Genomic DNA, 22,051 nt, shown 5'->3' on the forward strand with positions numbered 1-22,051 from the left:
CGGGTGTGGACCAATCAAATTCAAGGACAGTGCATATTATCAGAATTGTCTTTTTTGTTTGCATTTTGACTACTTGTGTTGTGGTTATTGCAAACATGATCCCTTGTATAAAGGTGTCAGTTTTTGTGCCAGATAAAAGGGTAAAAACCTATTACTATATCGTGTTACTGGCAAAGGAGGTCTCATAATGCTCTTATAGTTGTTACAATCTGTGCGGTTCCCCTTCTTAAAGACGGGGACCACCAGGGCATCCTTCCAATCCTGTGGAACCCGTCCTGTGGTCCAGACAGTTGTGATGATGTCATGTAGGGCAGTCTGCAAACAGATGCCACCCTCAGCATTTCTCTTGGGAAATCATCTCTTCCCGGTGCTTTTCCTAATCTCAGGCTCCGAATCGCCCCTCACACTTTCTCCACAGATAGCACCTCAGCCAACCATTCAGAATGAGTGGCTACTTCTGACAATATTTTAGACACGGCAGCCCTAACAGGGTCGTCCCCACCTCGCCCCATGATGATGTCTGGGCTGAGGGAATTCCCCTCCCCCAAGACCTCACAAAATGCTCTTGGCTACGTACAGTGTGAAATAAGATCAACATACATTAACATTGGTTGACAACGAGGAAACATTGCATTAGTATAACAGCAAACCGCTCAGTTTATTATGCAGAACATTTAATACAAGATCTTTCAGATTATTATTAACAAATCTGCAGGGTATAAGTGTTGGAACTAAACACATTTTATTTGCACGTACCTTTGTTTAGAATATGACCTAAAGGGCAGATAATGAAATGAGAATAACCATGTGTGAAGAGGAGCCATATTTACGACGTTTAGTGATGTATTATTTCCAATTATATTTCAGAATATCTTCAACTTTTCCGAGAAGTCAAGACTATCATGATGATGCCCAGACAGATGAGCCAGGTGAAGAACAAGGCTGCATCAAGAAGCATTCACAAAGGTACCTCCAAAGAATTCCACCACGACATGGCATACACAATGTACTCTGTAAGGTACTATTAATTGCAAAAATAACTTAAATAATAACGTACAGATCCACAATTCAAGCCTATGTGCATGAATTAGATTGAGATCATTAAATTGATAAACTCATCTAATGAATGTTTCTCCAAATTCCGCCTAGATAGGGTGGGTTAAACTAATTGTGATCGATTGACAAAATATGTTAGTGATTGTATATTAATGTATCAAATATCAATTATACAACCCCATTTGGGCTGAATTGCATACGAATTTCAACAAATAATCCAAATCCAACCAAAGCTGACTCATTGCTTGAGTTTCAACAGCACAAACGTAAAACAAATTGCAATTCACATAAATTATAAGCACTAAATATACTGCGCAAAGTGAATAAAACAAACTAGTTCCTTAACGACATTTCCATCAATCTACTGGGTGGCTGTGGTATTGCTCAGATACAACGTGCCACTTGTGTTCAAGGGAGGGAATGGAACCCAGGTTTCTGGAAGCCTAGAGTGTTGCACTAATCACAACACACCATTGTAAATGTTTTCACTTTCACAACATGGTAACTTTTTTACATATATGTGAATATCAAATGCTTCACCTGGAAAGTCCGTTGAGATGCAACACATAATTTGTAAGGTTGTCAACAGAACTATTCAAAATAGACCTTAGACTGAAAATGTTCCACTGTAAACTAAATGTGTTTTGTGTATGGAGCATTAAAGTGTTTTACAATGGTAACACTGTGTTTAATATATTTCACAGTGTCAGGGACAGACTTCACATATTTGAGGCTAAAGCACAAACCACAAAAGCAGTTATCAAGCGATCCAACTCCTACTATGCTGAGTCAAGTTATTCAAAAGAAATTGGAGATAAAAAATCCACATCCACATACAGGTAAGCATGGTTCATGAAGGCTGTGAAAGAAAGTTGTGGCAGTCAAAATCTAGTCATGTAATTTATCATCACATGCCAGTTCTCAGAAGACACTTTTCTGTTTATGGGCTGTCACGTGCTCATAACAGAACATCAATTTATGCACTTGATGTAAAGCGTTTTCACTAGTACAAACAAGGATCAAATGAAACAACGAGTGTAGTAATTGAAATAACGTCTAGGGCAGTTGGGTATCTTCAAGTGATCAAAAACACCCTTCAAGTCACAACACAGCAGCTGGATTCCAAATCTAAATTATAACAGACACTTATCATATCTTACAAAATTTAATATGATATTTTTAACAAGCATTTTACAAGAAATATTTTAATATCTAAAATAAAACATCTGCCCAAAACATCTGTTGTACCTCCTACAGTCCCTTATAATACTGCATAAACGAAACAATACGTATTTACATAATTGATAAAAAAATATGCAAAATTGTCTTATCAATATGTAAATTAGAGTAATTATATTTTATACTCTTTGTTTTTTTTCGGTAAAGTCACGTAGGTTAAAAGAAAAGAAAATACAACTAAATTAAAACACGACGTTTCGGAGGCAACACAAGCTTCCGTCTTCAGGTGGTACAGACACAGTAAAAATTCGCTGTATCCTCAAATAAAACGGCTCTGGAATACCAGGGATTATATACAGGTTAAGGGGGGGGGGGGAGAGGAGCTAGGAAGGGACGTGGGTGGGGAGGGTAGGTCTGTACCACCTGAAGACGGAAGCTTGTGTTGCCTCCGAAACGTCGTGTTTTAAAAACAAAGAGTATGAATCATTGCAGTCACGAAAGCTTCAAATCTAGAATAAATTATATTTTATTTACAATAAACACATGATACAATTATTATTTCTTATACCAGTGTAGTGGGCCCAACTGAGTCGCAGACGAACTTCTAAGAGGCAACGCATTTATTACACCAACACGAATACACAAAGGGGTAGCTGCCCCTTTACCAGATACAGCCTAGGGTGTTGGACCACCTATCTAATTACACTAACATACTAGGAGTTAGATACAACTGACCGGACCCCTCTCGGGTCCCGGACCACGTGTTGGAGGCTTCTTCTTGACGTAGAACGTAGATCTTCAGATGACGGTAGCAACAACAACCGCGGTCCCTGCGGGGACCCGGCTTATATGCTCCCGGGTCGGGGCCGGCTCCGCCCTTGGCCCCGCCCACCTTCGAGAGAGCTCTGGCTCTCTCTCGACTCTTCTCGAGCACACTTTCCCCCGGACACGTGACCACCCCGTAGCCCCCATCTGGGGGCCCCCTGTCGACTTTACCGGTCACGTGCCATCGGGGTCAACCAGAGTGCCATTGCCCAGGGTAACAGTGTCCCTGGGCTGACACTCTCCCACTCCCTCTGGTAGGAGACAGCACTGCACGCCCATGCATGGTGCCACTGTGCTATCCCAGTGCTCACCAAGATCACACTAGGGCTGGTACTACACCCACCTACGTGGTGTTCGCAAAGACGGTGCATCGCACGCCATGCCTTGCTAGAGCCGGCATTACTCGGTGACATGCACGATCCTACTAAATATGTGATATCCACGATGTGAGTACATCGCACACCTTGCCTCTCTAGAGCCAGCATCATACAGTGACATCTGTGACGTCACTACACCCGTATCAGGAATCTAAGCACTGATAAAACACCTGTTCTGCCCCCCACATAAGCTCAATGTTAAAATTAAACTAAGTCAGCCATTTTGTTCCTTCCCAATGAATAGTACAACGCAACACAACATCAAATGTTAACGGTTCCAAAAACAACTTCTATTTTCATCACCAAAACACTCTAATAATCTTCCAATTACGTTATATCTATCAATTCTAGTTATTATTCACACTCATAGAACTAATTAAATTGCTTACCACGAGGCCGATTTCTCAAGGGGAAACGTCATGGAAAAACGGCAACCAATACAACTAAAACATAAGTGAAAATCTCGTACCTGCAAGTGATCAGAAACACCCTCCATGTCACAACACCGCAGTTGAATTCTGCTGTTAATGAGAATGTGCGCCAGTGTTAATGTTGTAGACTCAATTATTATAAGTATCTTATCTATTGAAATTAAATTTATCAACGTCTTAATTGTGCACATTTTCATTGCCACCAATATCTCAATCAACAGTCAATTAACATTACCAAGTTCCTGTCAGTTGATTGACATTCAAGTAAATATAAATTTAAGTTTCATCTTATTGGAGCAAATGTAATCTAAAGCTTACCAGTACGGAGTCAGCCAAAATCTAAACTGGGGGCATACCCCATACCCTGCTGTGCACGTGGGGGTCCGCGTCTAATCGCTGATAACCTTTGACGTCACATAGAATAAAACACGCATCTGGCTACCCGTAGCTATTACAGCTGTGAAACGTAATACAAAAAATGTCTTAGATTGCATCAACTCTTTGAGTGTTTTTTCCTTAAAATCCCTTGGTGGTTACTATTAAACCCATGCACAGTGAGTCAGACATTTTTCATACTATTCGTCATTGTATTGTTCCTACTAAATTACTCGCGATTGGGAATGCACATTAATTAATTATATAAGCAATCACACTAACTGAAATCTAGATGCGTGGCCCAGCAAAAGAGTGAGTAACATCTGGTGTGCTTATTTGATTATGTCCAGATGTTGATCTACCTGGTCAATGAGCATTCCCCAATGCCATCCTTGACATAGATGAGCTAAGTTCTTGAAGTGCGATATCCAAAATTTCATCCTCTTCATATATGAGCTGAGATCAAAATAATGAAGAAAGAAATGGACCTCAACAAGATGGAGTGATTTCAGAAAATGAATCCTATTTTATTGTACTCTTGCATATGACAAGATATTCAGGAGCTAAATGCCAATAGATGTTTTCTAACCACGGGAGTGCTCTAGGAGAAGGTTGGTGTAGTTTTAAGTAGCACAAACTACAGTGGTACATTGTAGAGGGCTTGGATGAGGGGTTGATGGTTATCCTTGGCAAGAAAACATGTAAATACCCTTTAGTTTGCATGTCTCCGCTGATATTTGGTGACACAATTTGACTAGAAAAGGAATCAATGTGATTGATATCGGTTTCAGTGTGGTTTGGCGATAGTGTACATTGTGTTTTTTTAATTGTACATCTCTCAGTTTTGTGTACGAGTTTCTGGACCAGGCTGGTGCACAATACTCTGCCACTGAATAGATCAAAGATATATAGGGTGGCAGTTGACAGTACGTCAGCTGAGGCATCCGAGGTTCATCCTGCAAATATTTGCAGCAGGACGATTCTTGATTTGGTCTTTCCACAGAACTGTTGTATGTGGGGCTTGATGATGACCCCTGGATATCTTGGAGTGAAGTCTTAGCGCACTGGGCTACCACAGTGATGGAAATATGCTTCTAATAAGTTGGATCAGTTGTTAGAGTATTAGCAATGTTCTTAGGTTTATACCCTGTGCGGCAAGAGCTATGTCATCTGCACATATACTCTTGCGAGGTAATGTATAATGTAGGCTACTTAAATATATATCCGTGTATCGTCAGTTCACTTACCTGTGTGTCTATAGCTCAAATGTAACTTTCCATTTTTTATTGAGGGGCTGTGTGTTGTTTTGGACTGTATTTTATGTTGAAAAAAATTAATGCACTTATGCAATTTGTACTTATATACTTAATGTCGTATTTATTTATAGTGACTTGCTAAACTTTTATCTACATTGCACTCCTATTTTTTGTATTAGCTGTTGTAATTCGCCATTCCACACCTACTGGACATCTGTGAAAAGGGCTTCACAGCTCATTGGATTCGTTCTCCAGTCTAAACAAGAATGCATTTCTAATTCTGATATAAATGCGAATTAGTGACAGTCTTATTACCGAATATGGAGGGAGCCCATTCAAAAATATGTTGCGGCTGTGTTCACTAATGAGGTGTACCCTGAACGTACAGTTGCTGAGCATCGCGACTTTTATGTGTAAAGTAGAAAGCCATCTTATCATTCTGACCAACATCAGCAGCAGGCCATGATGTCAAATGGCGTCATAGGCAGCAGAGCGATCATTCATTGTTGTGCTGGTTTTCTGTTGACACTGGAAACCAGCTTCCATGAGGATGCTGAAGGCAACGATCTGTACGCAGCAGCTATGGCCATTACACAATCCAGGATTATTCACAATGTAGTTGGGGGTCGATAAGGAGAGAAAGTCTGGAAAACATGGTATGTTCCATGAGCTTGTAAGTGGAGGACATGCGTGATTTCGGCATTCAGGGTTTCAGAATGGCAATGAATATGACTTGCTTCCAGTCTGTTGGGATACTGCTTGTCTTGTGCATGGCGGTGAAGAGGTTTGCAATCAATTCTTGTGCATACAGTCCCAGGTTCTTTAGTAACTTGGGACACAGGCCATCACATCCGGGTAATGTAAACCAATTAAAAGTAACCTATCAACGTGTTTAAAGGGCAAAGTGTTATCTTCAGTGTAACATAAGGACTTGCTCCAAAGAACTTGCAGACCTTTCACGTGAAAAATTTCAAACTCTCACTGAAAATAGTTTGTGGTCTGATGTATGGAAACATTCATGGACCCAGTATAATTTGCATCGAGGCTGTCATGAAGTTATTGGTCGAAAACTTTCAATAGGGTTTCTGGTTTTCAGTCCGTTACGGTCTTGGATAATTTAGCCTTCAAAAATGGAGTGGGGGGCCTTGCAATTGGTTTATCTTCAGCTATTGTGACATTTGTCCTAGCGATTAAGCAGGAAAGGCTCCCAATAAATTCAGGGATTGCCTCTTGGAACCTGCATAGTATTGAGTGTTTTTGTTCGAACGGCCATTCATTCATCTGGTTATGTCATTAAAAATCTTTAATGTCCAGTTATTTTGATTTATTACGATAACGTCTGCAAAGAAAAGCAGTCAAAATTAGGCCTTGAATGTTTATTCAGGAACCTCACCTCAGTGTGTGCCGAAAGACATCTGACACGGGGGGGGAGGGGGAGGGGAATTTACAAATGTACATATGATGGTGTGCGAGGAAATGACCGTACAGCAACATAATGGACCGCACGGGGGAAGGGGGGGGGAGTTTACAAACATTGTTTTGAAGGGAAATAAGCTGCTGTGAAAGTTTGGTATATCACTACTTGGATAAATATACTGTACCATTCAAAATTAGTTTAATGTTTGGTATGATTTGGAACATCTTTCCAATGATTGCTTAATTTGACACCATCTTCTCGGTTAAAATTGTGTTTGTGTCTGTGTTTGTAATTCAGATGATTGCTTAATTTGAAACCATCTTCTCGGTTGAAATTGTGTCTGTGTTTGTAATTCAGATGATTGCTTAATTTGAAACCATCTTCTCGGTTGAAATTGTGTCTGTGTTTGTAATTCAGATTTACAAACACAGACACAGCTGCTTTCCCTTCAGACACAATTCAGATTTACAAACACAGACACAATTTCAACCGAGAAGATGGTTTCAAATTAAGCAATCATTGGAAAGATGTTTTAAATCATACCAAACATTAAACTAATTTTCAATGGTACAGTATATTTATCCAAGTAGTGATATACCAAACTTTCACAGCAGCTTATTTCCCTTCAAAACAACGTTTGTAAAATCCCCCCCCCCCCCCGTGCCGGTCCATTACGTTGCTGTGTGGTCATTTCCTCGCACACCATCATTTGTACATTTGTAAATTCCCCCCCCCCCCTCCGTGTCAGGTGCTCTATCAGCACTTTATGCTAATTCCTTTGTCTAAGCGTTTTGTTTCCTCCCACACAGCTTAAAGGACGCGACCTGGCTTGACTTTCTTCATTCCAACGCTGTCTTCGTGACGGCACGATCCCTTCAGCTGATGAAGGCCACTTGTGTTGTGGCTGAAACGTCGTGATTTTTATTGTTTTATTTTTTACCTACGTGACTTTACCGAATAGAACAAAAGAGTATGAATAAGGATTATGTTTGGTGTTTTAACATCTTGACACCTGTTTCATTGCCAGAAAGGGTAAAACCTATTATTATACATTCTTTACCTGAATTGTGTCAGTCTGGCAATTTAAGAGTCATGTATTTTCCCTGAAGCACTAAAAGGCTTGGAATAAGTAGGGCTTGAAGAAGAGATGGGAGCTGGCTTTCAAGCAAGCCGTCGCCTCATGGTTCTGTGAATGCATCAGGGAAGCCTACAGAGTAAGGGTTCAGCGTTGGTTGGTAGATGCAACCCACATGGCACTCGGGCCATGGCAGTTTCCTGTGCAAGCAGAGCTGGTGTTTCCTTGTCCAAAATGTCTAGGGTAGCAGTGTGTAGTTCTCCACATATATTTACAAGTCACTATATGTTGGACATGCTGGTGTCATAGGATGGCCATTTTGGGAGAGCTGTTTTCTCAGCGACTGCTTCTCACCAGTTGGTAACTGTGGTTTTCTGTTTTTTCCCACTGCCTCGTGGTTCATCAATCTATTATATGAGGAGTGTATCGATGGCCAGTGTATGAACTATAGTGCTTTTCTCCTTATGAGCCGGTTTTCAGTGACGTTTATGTGCTCTGGTCTCCATTAGGCTAACCGTAGAAATTGTGCACGCATGAAACACCATAGAGCAACATTATTTGGTTCTTTAGCACATACTATTCATCATCTTATCTATATAAGTATTTTTTGTCTGTCTGTCTGCGTGTCGATCTGCGTGGGTACCTTGAGACGTTTTTAAATGACTAACTGTGGGGTTTACGGATCAAAAAAGTACACGGATACCACGCCGTATGCCCCGGGACAAAAAGCGCTATTCGTATTTCACATCTGTCAACTGTAAAGTAGTTTAATTAACAATTTATTCACTTTCATAAGCACAGGGTGGCGCCAGAGCACGCATCTGTGCATGCTCGAGAAAGCTGGCTCCATGGTGGTGGTTGCCCTAGCAACGTACACTCGCAATCGGTTGGGGGGGAATTCTCATTCGTATTAAAAATGCAAAAAAATACACAATGCTGAGGTAAATTCTTCACAGTGTGATATCCTCTTCTCCCCAATGTGTGCACTTACTACTAAAGGGTCGGTAGATACTACTATTATAGTCCTAAGATAATATTATTGTAGAGCAGGTGGGGGGATGGTGGGGGGGGGGGTAGCAGCCCAGCTTGCAAAGGTGCCACCTCGGCCGGCTGGGCAAGCTAGGTGAGGCCGGGGGTTCTGCACGGGACTAGACCTCACCATTACACTCTGTGAAGTTAGTATTATAGAGTCGACATGTACTATTATAGAGTCGTTTTATACGACTGTAGATGAGGTAGATACTACTGTAGAGTTTGTAGTTACTGCTACTGTAGAGCGGGCGTTGTGGGGGGGGGGGGGGGGGGGGGTGGTCAGTATAGCAGCCCAGCCTGCTAAAGTGCCACCTCAGCCAGCTGGGTAATCTAGGCAAGGGGGGGGCGGGGCTCTCCACGGGACTAGGCCTTACCACGTCACTTTGTATACTTACTATATACTATTATAGAGTCGATATATACGATTATAGGGTCGGTAGATACTACTACAGTCAGTAGATACCACTACAGTCAGTATATACTGATGCAGAGTCGGTAGATATGACTATAGAGTCTGCAGATACTGCTATATAGTCAGCAGATACTACTATGGAGTTAGTAGTTACTGCTATAGTCAGTAGATACTACTATTGAGTCAGCAGATACTACTGTAGTGTCTTGTAAAATCACTTAGACTGACACGTTGTAACAAGTCACCTGTTTAAACTTTATCAGCCTATTCTTGCATCAGTTGTAGGCACTCCTATCACTGTCTATAGGTCACTTCTGTTAGCTAATTCCCCCTATCTACGTTACACCTCGCTAACCTGCACACAGCAGCTCTCACTTTGAGCAGCTCCGCACTCAAGGCTTCGCACACCGCAGCCCTCATACAGAGACTTGCACCCAGTAGATCTCACACAGAGGCTTGCACTCAGCAGCTCGCTCTCACACAGAGGGTTGCACACAGCAGCGTTCACACAGAGACTTGCATGTCTTAATTAAAAGGAGACCTGATGGTTCAATGAGCCACCCTGTCTACAGGAAAGCTACCCATACGGATGCTTACTTAAAACCGGATTCCCACCACCATCCATCCCAGAAGAACTCCCTCATAAAGACTCTATACCATAGAGCCCAATGCATTTCCGACCAGGAACACATTGCCAGTGAACTCAAGCACGTACACCAAGCTCTCAAGGCTAATGGTTACTCCGACCACACAATCCGCAAAGCCATCACTCCAGTCACGAAGAAGGATCCTCTGGAGGAGCCATTCAAAACCATCACCTTACCCTACATTGCGGGCGTCACAAAAAAGAACTCCAAAATCCTGAATAAACACAAGATCCAGGTCCAATTCAACACAGTACATAAAATCCGTGATATGGTTCCGTCTGTAAAAGATGTGGTCCCAGACATACAGTACCCGGGCGTTTACCAACTAAGTTGCCTCTGTGGCAGCAGCTACATCGGAGAAACCAAACGACATATCTCGGACCGCATCCGTGAACATAAAGCAGACTTGAAACACGGTAGGACGAACTCCTCAGCCGTGGCAGATCACTGTTATAACTCAGTGGGCTCACATGACATTGACTTCTCCAAGACGGAGGTTATCTGCAAGCCATCTGGCTACCATGAGAGATTTGTTCATGAGGCCATCCACATATACAAACACAGAGATAATTTCAACCGAGAAGATGGATTCGGGCTTAGTAACCATTGGAAAGATGTTATAAATCATTTCGGTTCTTAATTGATTGTATTTTACGGTGACCTTCAGACCGAAGTCCATTTGTCGGCACTGCCTCTTAATACCTTTCATACAACGGTCAATGGTATAGTTTATAGCATGTGGTATAATAATAAATAATACAACATCGTAATGTTTAACACAATTCATATGGCAATATATAGTATCCTAATTGTATAGTGAATATACAGCAGTGTGGCATATAGTGGGGTTGATAAAATAAGACAGTGTAAAGTTACAAGTCTAATATTTTATAGTCTAAAGTATAGGGCAGTGTAGAGTAATGCATTGTATAATTCAAAGGTGAATTTTTTTTTGTCTATGAATATGATATACCATGTAGTTTAGATTGAAAGGTATAATATTACATTGTATAGTAGTCCAGTTTATAGCATAGTTATTAACGCAATACAGGACAGAGCAGCGCACCTATCCTATCCCCCTTTTTTCTTTCCGTTTTTTCTGTGTACCCACCGCCACCCTCCCCCGATCCGGGGGTGCTGCTGCTGGTAACATGCTAATTCATATGTTAATTCCGCCCACACAGCTTAAAAAGATGCGGTCCAGGCTTGACAATGTTCACTCGAGCGCTGTCTTCTGGACAGTCCTGTTTATTCACCTGAAGAAGGCCACTTGTTTTGTGGCCGAAACGTCGTGAGAATCTTATTTTATTATGTTTATTTTTATTATTTTATTTCTATTCTACGTGACTTTACCGAAAGAACCAAGAAGATGAATCCCTGTAGTCACGAAAGCTTTAAATCGAAAATTAGGTGGCAGTTTGCTCATGCAACCTAATGTTGCACATGCGCACGTGTTTGTCCTTAGTTGCCCTCAGTCAACAGTGTGCGCCACATAGTTAACCACACTACACTACGATACAGTTAGTAGTTACTACTATAGAGTCGGTAGATACTACTGTAGGGTCAGTAGGTACTACTATGATCAGAAGTTACTAATACAGTTAAAAGATACTACTATACAGTCAGTAGCTACTACTGGGCCCAGTAGATACGACTGTAGAGCCAGATCCTACTGTATAGTTAAATAGTACCATAGAGTCACTAGATGATACTCACTCTCTTCTTTGGTTCTTTCGGTAAAGTCACATAGAATGAGAATAAAATAATAAATTGATAAAATAAAATAACACAATAATATTCTCACGACGTTTCGGCCACAACACAAGCGGCCTTCATCAGGTGAAGGGACGAGACTGTCTCGAGGACAGCGCTGGAGTGAAAAAGCAACGCTCAGATCGCGACCTTTAAGATGTGTGAGAAGAAACAAACGCCTTGACAAAGGAATTAGCATTGAATTTAGCATTGATTAGCTTGTGATTAGCTTGTGACTGGTCACACATCTTAAAGGTCGCGATCTGAGCGTGGCTTTTTCACTCCAGCACTGTCCTCCAGACAGTCTCGTCCCTTCACCTGATGAAGGCCGCTTGTGTTGTGGCCGAAACGTCGTGAGAATATTATTGTGTTATTTTATTTTATCAATTTATTATTTTATTCTCATTCTACGTGACTTTACCGAAAGAACCAAAGAAGATGAATCCTTGCAGTCACGAAAGCTTTAAATCGAAAAGATACTCACTCTATTGTGAGGCGCGTGATACAACTGAAGATGTGGAGCCCGTCCAAGCCTACGCATCGACCCAAGATGGAGGCTAACAAGGGGACGGCATGGTGCGACGGGATGAACAACAACGACCTCGGAGTGGGCTCTTTGTGTGCTAAAACTTCGGCCTAACGGGACAAGTCTTGTTGGGATGCTGCATACCACAACGATGCCTCCCCCGACCACCGCCATCGTTTGCTCGACCGTCCTCCTCTCCACTATACCCGAAGGCGAGTCGCGACCCATCACATACTCGGCCCCTGAATCCACCTCACTCATCTCGTTCTGTTGGTTTTCATTCCCGTTGTGCGTCGGTGCGAGAGGGTTCGGACTTTGATAGGGCCGACTGGTCAGTGGTCGGAGTTGGCCCGTAGAGTGGTTGCCGCGACTGCAGGTTCATCCACTGTTAATTGGATTGATAGAGGGGGTTGAAATAAGAATTCTCGTCAATACTGGTGGGTCGGCAACTATAATTTCCGAGTTGATTTTTAACATCTTGCCTCCTAAATGTCGTACCCTATGTCCTGTCGAAACTTCATGCCTTGCTGCAAACGGCGGCTCGTTGGGCATTGCGGATATCAAATTGACGGGACCAGTTCTTCTATCGATGTCCCTTGTTAGTCCTTGCTTGCTCGGGACTTACTTTTTGGGGAAGATGTCCCTGAAAATTATGATTGATCAAGGGTGCCTTGAGTTACCATCTGGCCGTCGATTGGCATTTTTACCTTATCCCACTCGTTTGTGCACAGCCAACGCTACCGTGCAAGCACTTGTGCGTAAGACCATAAAATTCCCCCAGGCATGCAAATGTTGGTTCCTCAATGATTGCAGAAGCCGCGAGACGAGGAGGCGACTGCGGGAAGAATCCTCTTGAGTCCCTCAAATAAAGCCATTCATGGGTTGACGTTAGTAGGGGCCCAGATGTTGGTATACAACGATCTGGAACCTTTTATTCAGGTCCTTAACGCAGGGTTAGACACGTCAGTCATTCAAGAGGGCACCGTGGTAGCTCATGCGTCACCAGCACTTCACGAAGGAAGCGTCATTGGCAGTGTGGGGGCCGCATCAAATACGCGGCGGCAAAAGGATTCTTATGAGAGGTGGATGGATAGGCGTTGCTCAGAAAATGCGGACTTGTCTGAGTTCCAGAGGGGGGAGTTGAGGGCACTCTTGTGTGAATTCTCTGATGTATTTAGCAAGGGCAAATTTGACATTGGTGGCAGTATGCTTCTGAGTTACCACATCGATACGGGCGACGCCGCTCCCATCCGGCAGAATCCCTACCGGCGGAGCCCTACGGAAAAAGAACACGTAGGGCTGGCGGTTGATGAAATGTTAGCCGAGGATATCATTTTGCCATCGACCAGCCCGTGGGGATCCCCAATTGCTCTTGTTAAAAAGCAGGATGGTAGTTTGCGCTTCTGTGTTGACTTCCGTAAACTTAACAAGATATCTGTTGCTGATGCATACCCTCTCCCTCAGATGGATGATTCCCTGGATGCTCTAGTAGGAGCAAATTACTTTTCCACTCTTAACCTCCTATCCGGATTTTGGCAGTTGCACGAGATGAAGTATCTAAGCCTAAAACAGCCTTTTGTAAGGCTTGTTCAAATGTAATCGGCTTCTGATGGGTCTTCACTCTGTGCCGGCTACGTTCCAGCGATTGATGGAACTGGTTCTAGCTGGTCTCCAGTGGGACTCGTGCCTGGTGTATCATGACGATGTTATCGTTTTCAGCCGTACGTTTAAAGAACACCTCAAATGCTTATGTGCTGTCTTTTTTTAAAATGCATGCAGCCAACCTCAAATTTAAACCACAGAAGTGTCACCTCAAAAAAATCTGTTCGGTATCTTGGCCACATTGTCAGTAAATTAGGTATTGTGACGTACATGGCCGACCCCCACGTTGGTGGGAGAGGTGTGGAGTTTCATAGAATTTGTGTCCTATTACCGCCGTTCTGTCGCCGAACCTCTCCAAGCCTTGACAGCAAAAGGTCAGAAATTCCATTAGGGGGAGGTGGAGGAGGTCGCATTTGTTGCACTCCTGGATGGCTTGGTGAACGCCCCTCCCCACCGCTACCCCGACTTTTCCTTGCCATTCGTCCTTGATTCTGCTGCGAGCAACACCGGAATTGGAGCTGTTCTCTCTTGAGTTGTCAATGGAGTCAAAAGTGTTGTTGCATATGGAAGCAGAATGCTGTCTCCGTCCTAACAACGGTACTGTGTCACACGCCGGGAACTTTTAGCCATTATTTTTTTTGTGCAACAGTATCGCCCCTATTTGTATGGTAGAAGCTTTGAGGTGTGCTCTGACCATGCAGCACTATAGTAAGAACTGCGTATTGTACAGCCATCTGACTAACTTTCACTTTGGTTGGAAGTCCTCCAGGACTAATCTTTTACTGTTTCTTAATGCAAAGGCACGCTACACACGAACTCAGACGCCCTGTCGCGATTACCAACGAGCAATGGGTGCGTGTGTTTTTCGGGCTTGGCGGCCGAGGTTGGAACATCTGAGGTAGCCGAGGGTCCTGTGGCTCGTGACACCGTCGTTGATTTGGACCATGCAGAATGGGGGTGCCTCCAGGTTGAGGACTCTTCCCTGCTTAAATTGCTACGCCATGTCAAGGAGGCTGATGGGGGTGGGGATAGATGGGGTTGTTGCCTCTGTCATTCTCAGAGGCGGATTACTTATGCATTAGGGCGGAGGGTTGCGCCGTTACAACATTGTCGTGCCCACTGCCCTGAGAGGTAAAGTCATTTGGGCATTGCACGAGTGACTGGCTACTCTTAAGCTGGACTTCTTCTGGACTGGCATGGCGGCCGATGTTGCAAATTTGTTGAACGGGTGCGTGCAGTATGCGCGGCGGAAACCACCGTCTAAACCATGTTGTCCACCATTGCAATCCATTCAGGTATCCTGCTTAAATGAGCTGGTTGCTCTGGATATCCTTGGTCCATTTCCTACTACCCCTCGTGGGAATAAGTATTTGCTAGTGGGAGTCGAGTATTTTTCATGATGGCCGATGGCCTGGCCACTCCCCCACCAGGTAGCGGCAGCGATCACGGAAGCATTCCTTAATGGTTGCGTGATGGATAAGGGTGCCCCCTAACATTTTCTGACCTATCATGGCAAAAATTTTTCTACGAAATCACTGCGTGAGGTGTCTGATTTGTTGGGAACAAAGAAAGTATGCACATCACCATCCCACCCACAGACGGATGGAATGGTAGAACGGCTGCACAGGACTCTCACCTCCATGTTGAGCCATCAGGTCAGCTAGTCCCAACTTGACTGGGACTTGCATATTCCCAGAGTCCTGGCTGCCTATATAATGGCCACTCACTCATCCACCAGCTACTTACCTTTTTTGTATTGGTCGGAAGAGAACACAACTCCCTGATTGATGTCCAATTACGAGCCGTGCCAAACAAGGCTAAATAAAAAAAAGTATGACTCCATGCGCTTTACCCTCCAAAAGCTTTCAGAAGCGCGGGAGGCGTCAAGAGACAATTCCAATTCGTGCCAATTGGCAAATGAGCAGCTGAGGGCTTCCCGTCCTTTCGCACATGAGTGGGTTCCAGGTGACAAAGCCTGGCTGCACTGTCTACAGGTGCCAGTGGGTACATTACCCAAATTGTTTAAACCCTGGAGGGGGCCTGTTGATGTGATTCGGGTCCTTCGGCCCCAGTGTGTTCATATTCGTTTGGCTCAGCGGAGTTAGTTTGTACATCCATCGCGCCTCAAGCATTTCATTGCACTGCATGGATTCATTCCATCTCCACTACGCAGGGGCCGAGTGTCAGATGTGTCTGGTGAGCTGAGGTGTGTACCCGCTGAGGTCGATCCTTAGTAGAGTCATGTGATCCCGTCCTCAGGTGCCGTGCGTCTAACGCCCCGCAAGCCGCCACCTGCACTGTCTCCACTGGATTTGGGAGAGGAGAGCCCGTCCACCCAGCCGACTGCTTTTTTTGAGGAGCCGGGTTCGACGGGACATTTGCAAATTCCCCCCGGGACCTGCAGGGAGAGTGAGCCCATCTCCCCTGGGGGCCCGGCCACAAGGACTTGATCAAATAATCTTTGGTTTTCGTTATCCCCATACACACATGCTCCCACACCGTCAGTTGGTTGTCGCACTCGGCAGGCCGTATCGGTTATAAGCTGATCCTAGCCTTTATTGTGCTTACGGGTGTTTTTACATAGTGAGGGTGGGAGATGTTGGTGATGGAGGGGTCCCAAGCATTCGCGTTTTTCTGCATTTTATTTTTCTCTCTCTCTATCTCCCCTTTGTTTTCTGTACTTCCACCCCCTTTCCCCATCCGTTACTGTACATTTGTAGATAGTGTATGTATTGTATAGGTGGGTTGGAGTATTTATTTGTTGAGGCACACATAGGGGTTTTGCTCACTTGTTCACTTTGTTCAATGTTAAAGGGGGAGGTGACAGCCGGAACGGCTGAGTGCAACGAAGGGGGAGGGGTGAGGTAGTGACATCGCGGGATGTCACTGATTTGTGCCGGCCCTAGAGAGGCACGGCGTGCGATGTATTGTCATCGCGGACACCACTTACATTTGGGTGAAGTACCGGTCCTAGTGGGGCCTGGTGAGCGCTGACTGACAGCGCTGGATGGCACCACGCTCTGCGTGCAGTGCCGGCCCCTACAGGATAGGGAGCGAGAGTGCCGGCCACGGGAATGGGGTTACTAAGGGCCGTGGCACTCTCGTTGACCCCAGAGGACACGTGATCTGTTAAGTCTACACAGGGGCCCCAAGTGGGGGCTAGGGGTGGTCACGTGTCAGGGTCGAGATCCTGCTCGAGGATTCTGGAAGGTGGTCGTGGCCAAGGGCGGAGCCAGCCACGCCACAGAGGATCTAAGCCGGGTCGCCCAGAGGGACGGGCGTTGTTGTTCATCCTGAAGAAACCTTTGTCTACGTTCTACATCCTATAGAGTCTCCAACGCGTGGACCGGGACCCAAGCTGGGGTCTGGTCCATTGTAGCTAGTTACGTTGTAATTAGTGTAGTTAGCCTGGTGGTCACCACCATAGGTTGTTATTTTGTTAAAGGGCAGTTACCCCGTGTGTTGGTGTTAATAAATGTGCTGCCTCCAAAGAGTACGTCTGCGACTCAGTTGAACTCACTACCTAGGTATACTGTATGTTATGTTTTTAAGAGAAGTTTTGAAGTATATTTTTCCCCCGGGCAACGCTGGGTACTTCCGGCGAGTCTTACCTATAAGAGTAATTTTTGTCTGTCTGTGTGTGTGGACACACCTTGTGACGCTTTTACCTGACAAACTGTGGGGTTTACGTATCAAAGGGTACCCAGATACCACGCGATAAGCCCCGGGATGAGACAGCGCTATTCGTATTTCCCATCCGTCAACTTTAAAGTAGTTAAATTAAGAATGTATTTATTTTATAAGCAGAGGGTGGCGCCAAATCACGCATCTGCACATGCGCGAGAAAGCTGACTCGGTGGGGGGAAATAAATTCTCATTCGCGTTCAAAATGCAATAAAAAAACAACGCTGAGGTAAATTCTTAAAAGTGTGATGTCCTCTTCTCACCCCCCCCCCCCCCCCCCAATGTGTGCAGTTACTACTATAGAATCGGTAGATACTTCTACTACTATAGTCCGTAGATACAACTACTGTAGAGCGAGCGGGGGGGGGGGGGGGGGTTAGCAGCCCAACCCCAGCCTGCCAAGGTGCCACCTCGGCCGGCTGGGCAATCAAGGTGAGGCCGGGGGATCTGCATGGTACTGGGCCTCACCACGGCACTCTGTTAAGTTAGTGGTTACTGCTATCGAGTCGATAGATACTATTATAGAGTCGGTATATACGACTATAGAGTAGGTAGGTACTAACATAGATTCGGTAGATACTGCTATAGAGTCAGCAGATATTGCAATAGGGTCTGCAGATAGTACTATAGAGTTAGTAGTTACTGCTATAGTCAGTAAAGACTACTATAGAATAAATAGATACTACTATAGATTCAGTAGATACTACTGTAGAGTCAGAAGATACTACTCCTATAGAGTCGGTAGATACTACTGTACTCAGTAGTTACTACTGTACAGTTAGTAGATACAACTACAGAGTCAGACGATACTACTATAAAGTCAATAGATACTATATAGTCAATAGATACTACTATAGAATCAGTAGCTACTATTGTAGAGCCAGATACTTATGTAGCGCCAGACACTACTATAGAGTCACTAGATACTACTCACTCTATTGTATTTAGGGTGTGTAGGGATATATGCCTATGGGGGGTAAAAACATTTTTTGAGGGGGGTGGTCGACAATTTTTGGAAACCTTTTTGATAAGATATTTACCCCCCACTTTCTATTATTTTTTGATTCAGGACTTCTGCAAGCCTCTTCTCATTTTGTTGACAGACAAATGGACAGACAAACGGGCTTTCACAATAGCTTTGTATTTATGTACGTATATGTTATGTTTTTAATTCAAGACAAGTTTGGAAGTATATTTTTCCCCCTGGCAACGCCGGGTACTTCCCGCTAGTAAATAATAAATAGGAAATAATTTTCAATGATTTTCTGCAATTTGCCCAACAGAACTGTGAGTGCCTTCTAGTTCCAAAATACATAACATCCTTGCATTTAATCTACATATTTATACATTACATGGGAAATGTGAATGCAGATAAGGGACAAGAAATCTTAATCTGTATATTGCTGACATTGGTTGACAACTCGGTAACCTTGGAAGTACCATAACAGAAAATCACAGGGTTTTTTGTGTGAAACATTTAATACAAGGTCAGCTAGGTTATTATGTAAATAAGTCTGGAGAGTGTAAGTGTTGGAACGATTCAAAATGTCATCACACATATCTTATTTCGGTATATGATCAATAGAGAAGACAATTCAATAAGATGAATAATGTGTGAAGAGGAGCCATATTTACGTGACTGTGTAATGTTTTATTCTCTAATTATATTTCAGAAAATCTTCAAGTAATCAGACAAATCAAGAATTTGTCGATGCCCAGAGAGACGGACTAGGTGAAGAACAAGGCTGCATTACGCAAGCATCTACTGTTGTAAAATCTACACATTTTCCAAGGTAAATCCAAAGAATGCAGCCTCTACATCACATCCACAATTTACTTGATAAGGCACTTTAATAAATAACCATTTATATTAATAGCGAACATTATTTAAATAATTCCTGTAAGGATGATATTATCTCATCAATGTTTCTACAAATCTTACCTAGATGTGGTGGATTCAACTGATTTTGATAAATTGGCATCAGATTTTAATTATTACATATGTATGCAAAAAGTAGCAATCAGATAAAACCATGAGGGGTAAATCGCATCCAAATATCAGGTAAGACTCCGAATCCGACCAAATCATAACAGAAAAACAAATTGCACTTAAAATACTGCCAATAGTGAATAACAAAAACCTACTAACACCATAATGGATATATCTATATGTATGTGATTACACAATGTAACACAATTTTTCTTCCGGGGTAATAAGTGTTATGTCGCAATTGCTTATGCCTAAAAAGTATAGAAAATGGCTATCAGTAGAGACAGGTGATGCATTGTCTGAAAGTAAGATACAGTTCAGGATACTGCCAGATGTATAAGTATGGGGGGATGAAAGCAGGTGGAGACCAAACGAGTTGACTAGGGAGAGTAGGGCAGAGGCAATGTGTCTACGAAGGTGGAGGTTGAAGTCCTCCACTTTAGCAAGGTGGAGGATTTCAATCACCAAGGTGGGGGGATAGAGGAGAAGAGGAAGTTGAAGTGGTCAAAGAAGGAACTATGGGGTCGTGATGGATGGTAGATAATGAGAAAAGTGATTAATGAAGTTAATTGCAATTCAAAAGAAGAACATACTTAGTTGAGTGTAGAGAAGCAGTCGAGCCGTTTACAGTAGTACAATACCATTTGTATAGACTACCAATATCACCACCACTCCACAGAATTCTGAAGCTTCCATAAAAAAAGAAAAAAAGGATCTATAAAAGGCGCACTGCAAGATGACAGATGGCTGTCGTAATATTTCTGGATATGTGAAGGAAGATTTATATTGCCGTCTATGACAATAGCTGGTTAATTGGGCATTGCAGATGGTAAAGTGCCAGACAATAGCGCTTTGCTGTATATATGTACATTACCTGAGAATGTTAATGCAGGAATGGACAAGAAACATTATTCGATACATGATTAACCTCCGATTTTCTCATGTACCTAGATCGAGCTAGCGCACCTCCAATTAGCACGGTTGGCTACATACGATGCAAAATAAGTAATCTTACGTACGTACATTAACATTGATCGACAACCAGGAAACTTTACTTGTAGCATAACAGCAAACGGTACGGTTTCTTCTACAGAACATTTAATAAAAGATCTGCCAGATGATTATCTAAATACATCTTCGAAGTGTAAGTGTGGGAAATAAACAATTATTCTTGGCATGGACCTTAATTCGGCATATGACCTACAGATCAGATATTGCAATAGGATTAATACTGTGGGAAGAAGAGCCATATTTACACAACTTTTGCGATGTTTTATTTTCCAGATTATCATCAAGTGTTCCTACAAGTCAAGACGTTAATGATGGTGCCGGGACAGACGAGCAAAGTGAAAAACAAGGCAGCATTAAACCAATATCTTCGTATGCAGAAAGTACAAATTCGCAAAGGTAAATCAAAATCATTTCATGTCTACATCACATGCACACTTGATTTTGTAAGGTACTCTTAATTAACAAGCATTGATATTAATTGCGACAATAATTAAAAACATACCTGTAGGGATTCACAGGTAATTCCTTTTTCCGTGGATTATTTGAGATCATGAATTTGACACTCAACTGGTCTATGTAATCAATGTTTCTCCAAATCCACCTTAGATGCGAATGGTTGAACTGAATCTGATCAATTGGCATCATATGTAATTGATTGCTACTGAAAATATCTTGTGGCAATGAGACAAAACCATTTGGGCAAAAAATGCACCCAAATTTTAATTGAGACTTCAAATCCAAGCAAGTCTAGGAGTGCAAACCAGCAGAACTCCAATTTTCCAAGATTGAGCAGCATTTATACTCTTTGTTTTTTTCGGTAAAGTCACGTAGGTAAAAAAATGAAATAAATTAAATTACGACGCTTCGGGCGGAACACAAGCATCCTTCTTCCTGAGACACACTTAAGCGAAAGCACACCGCTTAAGTGTCGCAGGGGGATGGGGGGAGGGGGCATGGTGAGTGTGGGGGCGGGGTGTGGGCTGGGAGGTAGCGTTGTGTACTCCAAGCAACGATTGGAGTTCAAACTGAGGCTTTGTAATGTAGATGGTGGAAGTAGCTAAGTCGCCTTTTGTTATGCTGCCAGGTAAATTAGTAACGCATAGAGTTCAAACTGAAATGTGCAGGCTAAAAAACGTGTGGTAAAGTGGGGTAACAGACTGGGAGTATGGATATGTTTATAAAATTTAATCTAAACTAGCTTTATCGCAGTGTATAGGATAATATACAATGTAGTTTAGATTGGAAGGTATAACATTGTAATGTATAGTAGTCTAGTTTATAACATAGTTGTAACGCAACACAGGACAGAGCAGCGCATCGTGGCTGTTTCTGCTCCCTCCTCTGTACTGAGCATAGATGGACTCGTACGTCTGAACAAAGCTCGTCGCTTTCCGTGGTGCTAAC

The 22,051-nt window shown here is 43.2% G+C and overlaps 1 protein-coding gene and 1 long non-coding RNA gene across 2 annotated transcripts in view; one reads left to right on the forward strand and one right to left on the reverse strand.

Annotated features, from left to right (window-relative positions):
• Positions 1-6,912, reverse strand: part of LOC142906495 (uncharacterized) — a 28,310-nt gene extending 21,398 nt beyond the window's left edge. The window contains exons 1-2 of the long non-coding RNA XR_012930337.1: positions 4,187-6,912; positions 3,907-3,958 (exon numbers count right to left, since the gene is read on the reverse strand). This is a non-coding gene — a long non-coding RNA (uncharacterized LOC142906495). The remainder of the gene's footprint in view (positions 1-3,906; positions 3,959-4,186) is intronic.
• LOC116956556 (interferon-induced very large GTPase 1-like) overlaps positions 1-22,051 on the forward strand; it is a 74,621-nt gene that overhangs the window by 44,653 nt on the left and 7,917 nt on the right. Inside the window, exons 5-8 of the mRNA XM_032978252.2 lie at positions 868-966; positions 1,761-1,895; positions 19,320-19,439; positions 20,921-21,043. Coding sequence (XP_032834143.1) covers positions 868-966; positions 1,761-1,895; positions 19,320-19,439; positions 20,921-21,043 — 477 coding nt within the window. The remainder of the gene's footprint in view (positions 1-867; positions 967-1,760; positions 1,896-19,319; positions 19,440-20,920; positions 21,044-22,051) is intronic.

This window comes from Petromyzon marinus, chromosome 66, assembly GCF_048934315.1.
Source record: "Petromyzon marinus isolate PM22_M1 ecotype Great Lakes invasive population chromosome 66, UKy_Petmar_22M1.pri1.0, whole genome shotgun sequence".
Classification (NCBI taxonomy): Eukaryota; Metazoa; Chordata; class Hyperoartia; order Petromyzontiformes; family Petromyzontidae; genus Petromyzon; species Petromyzon marinus.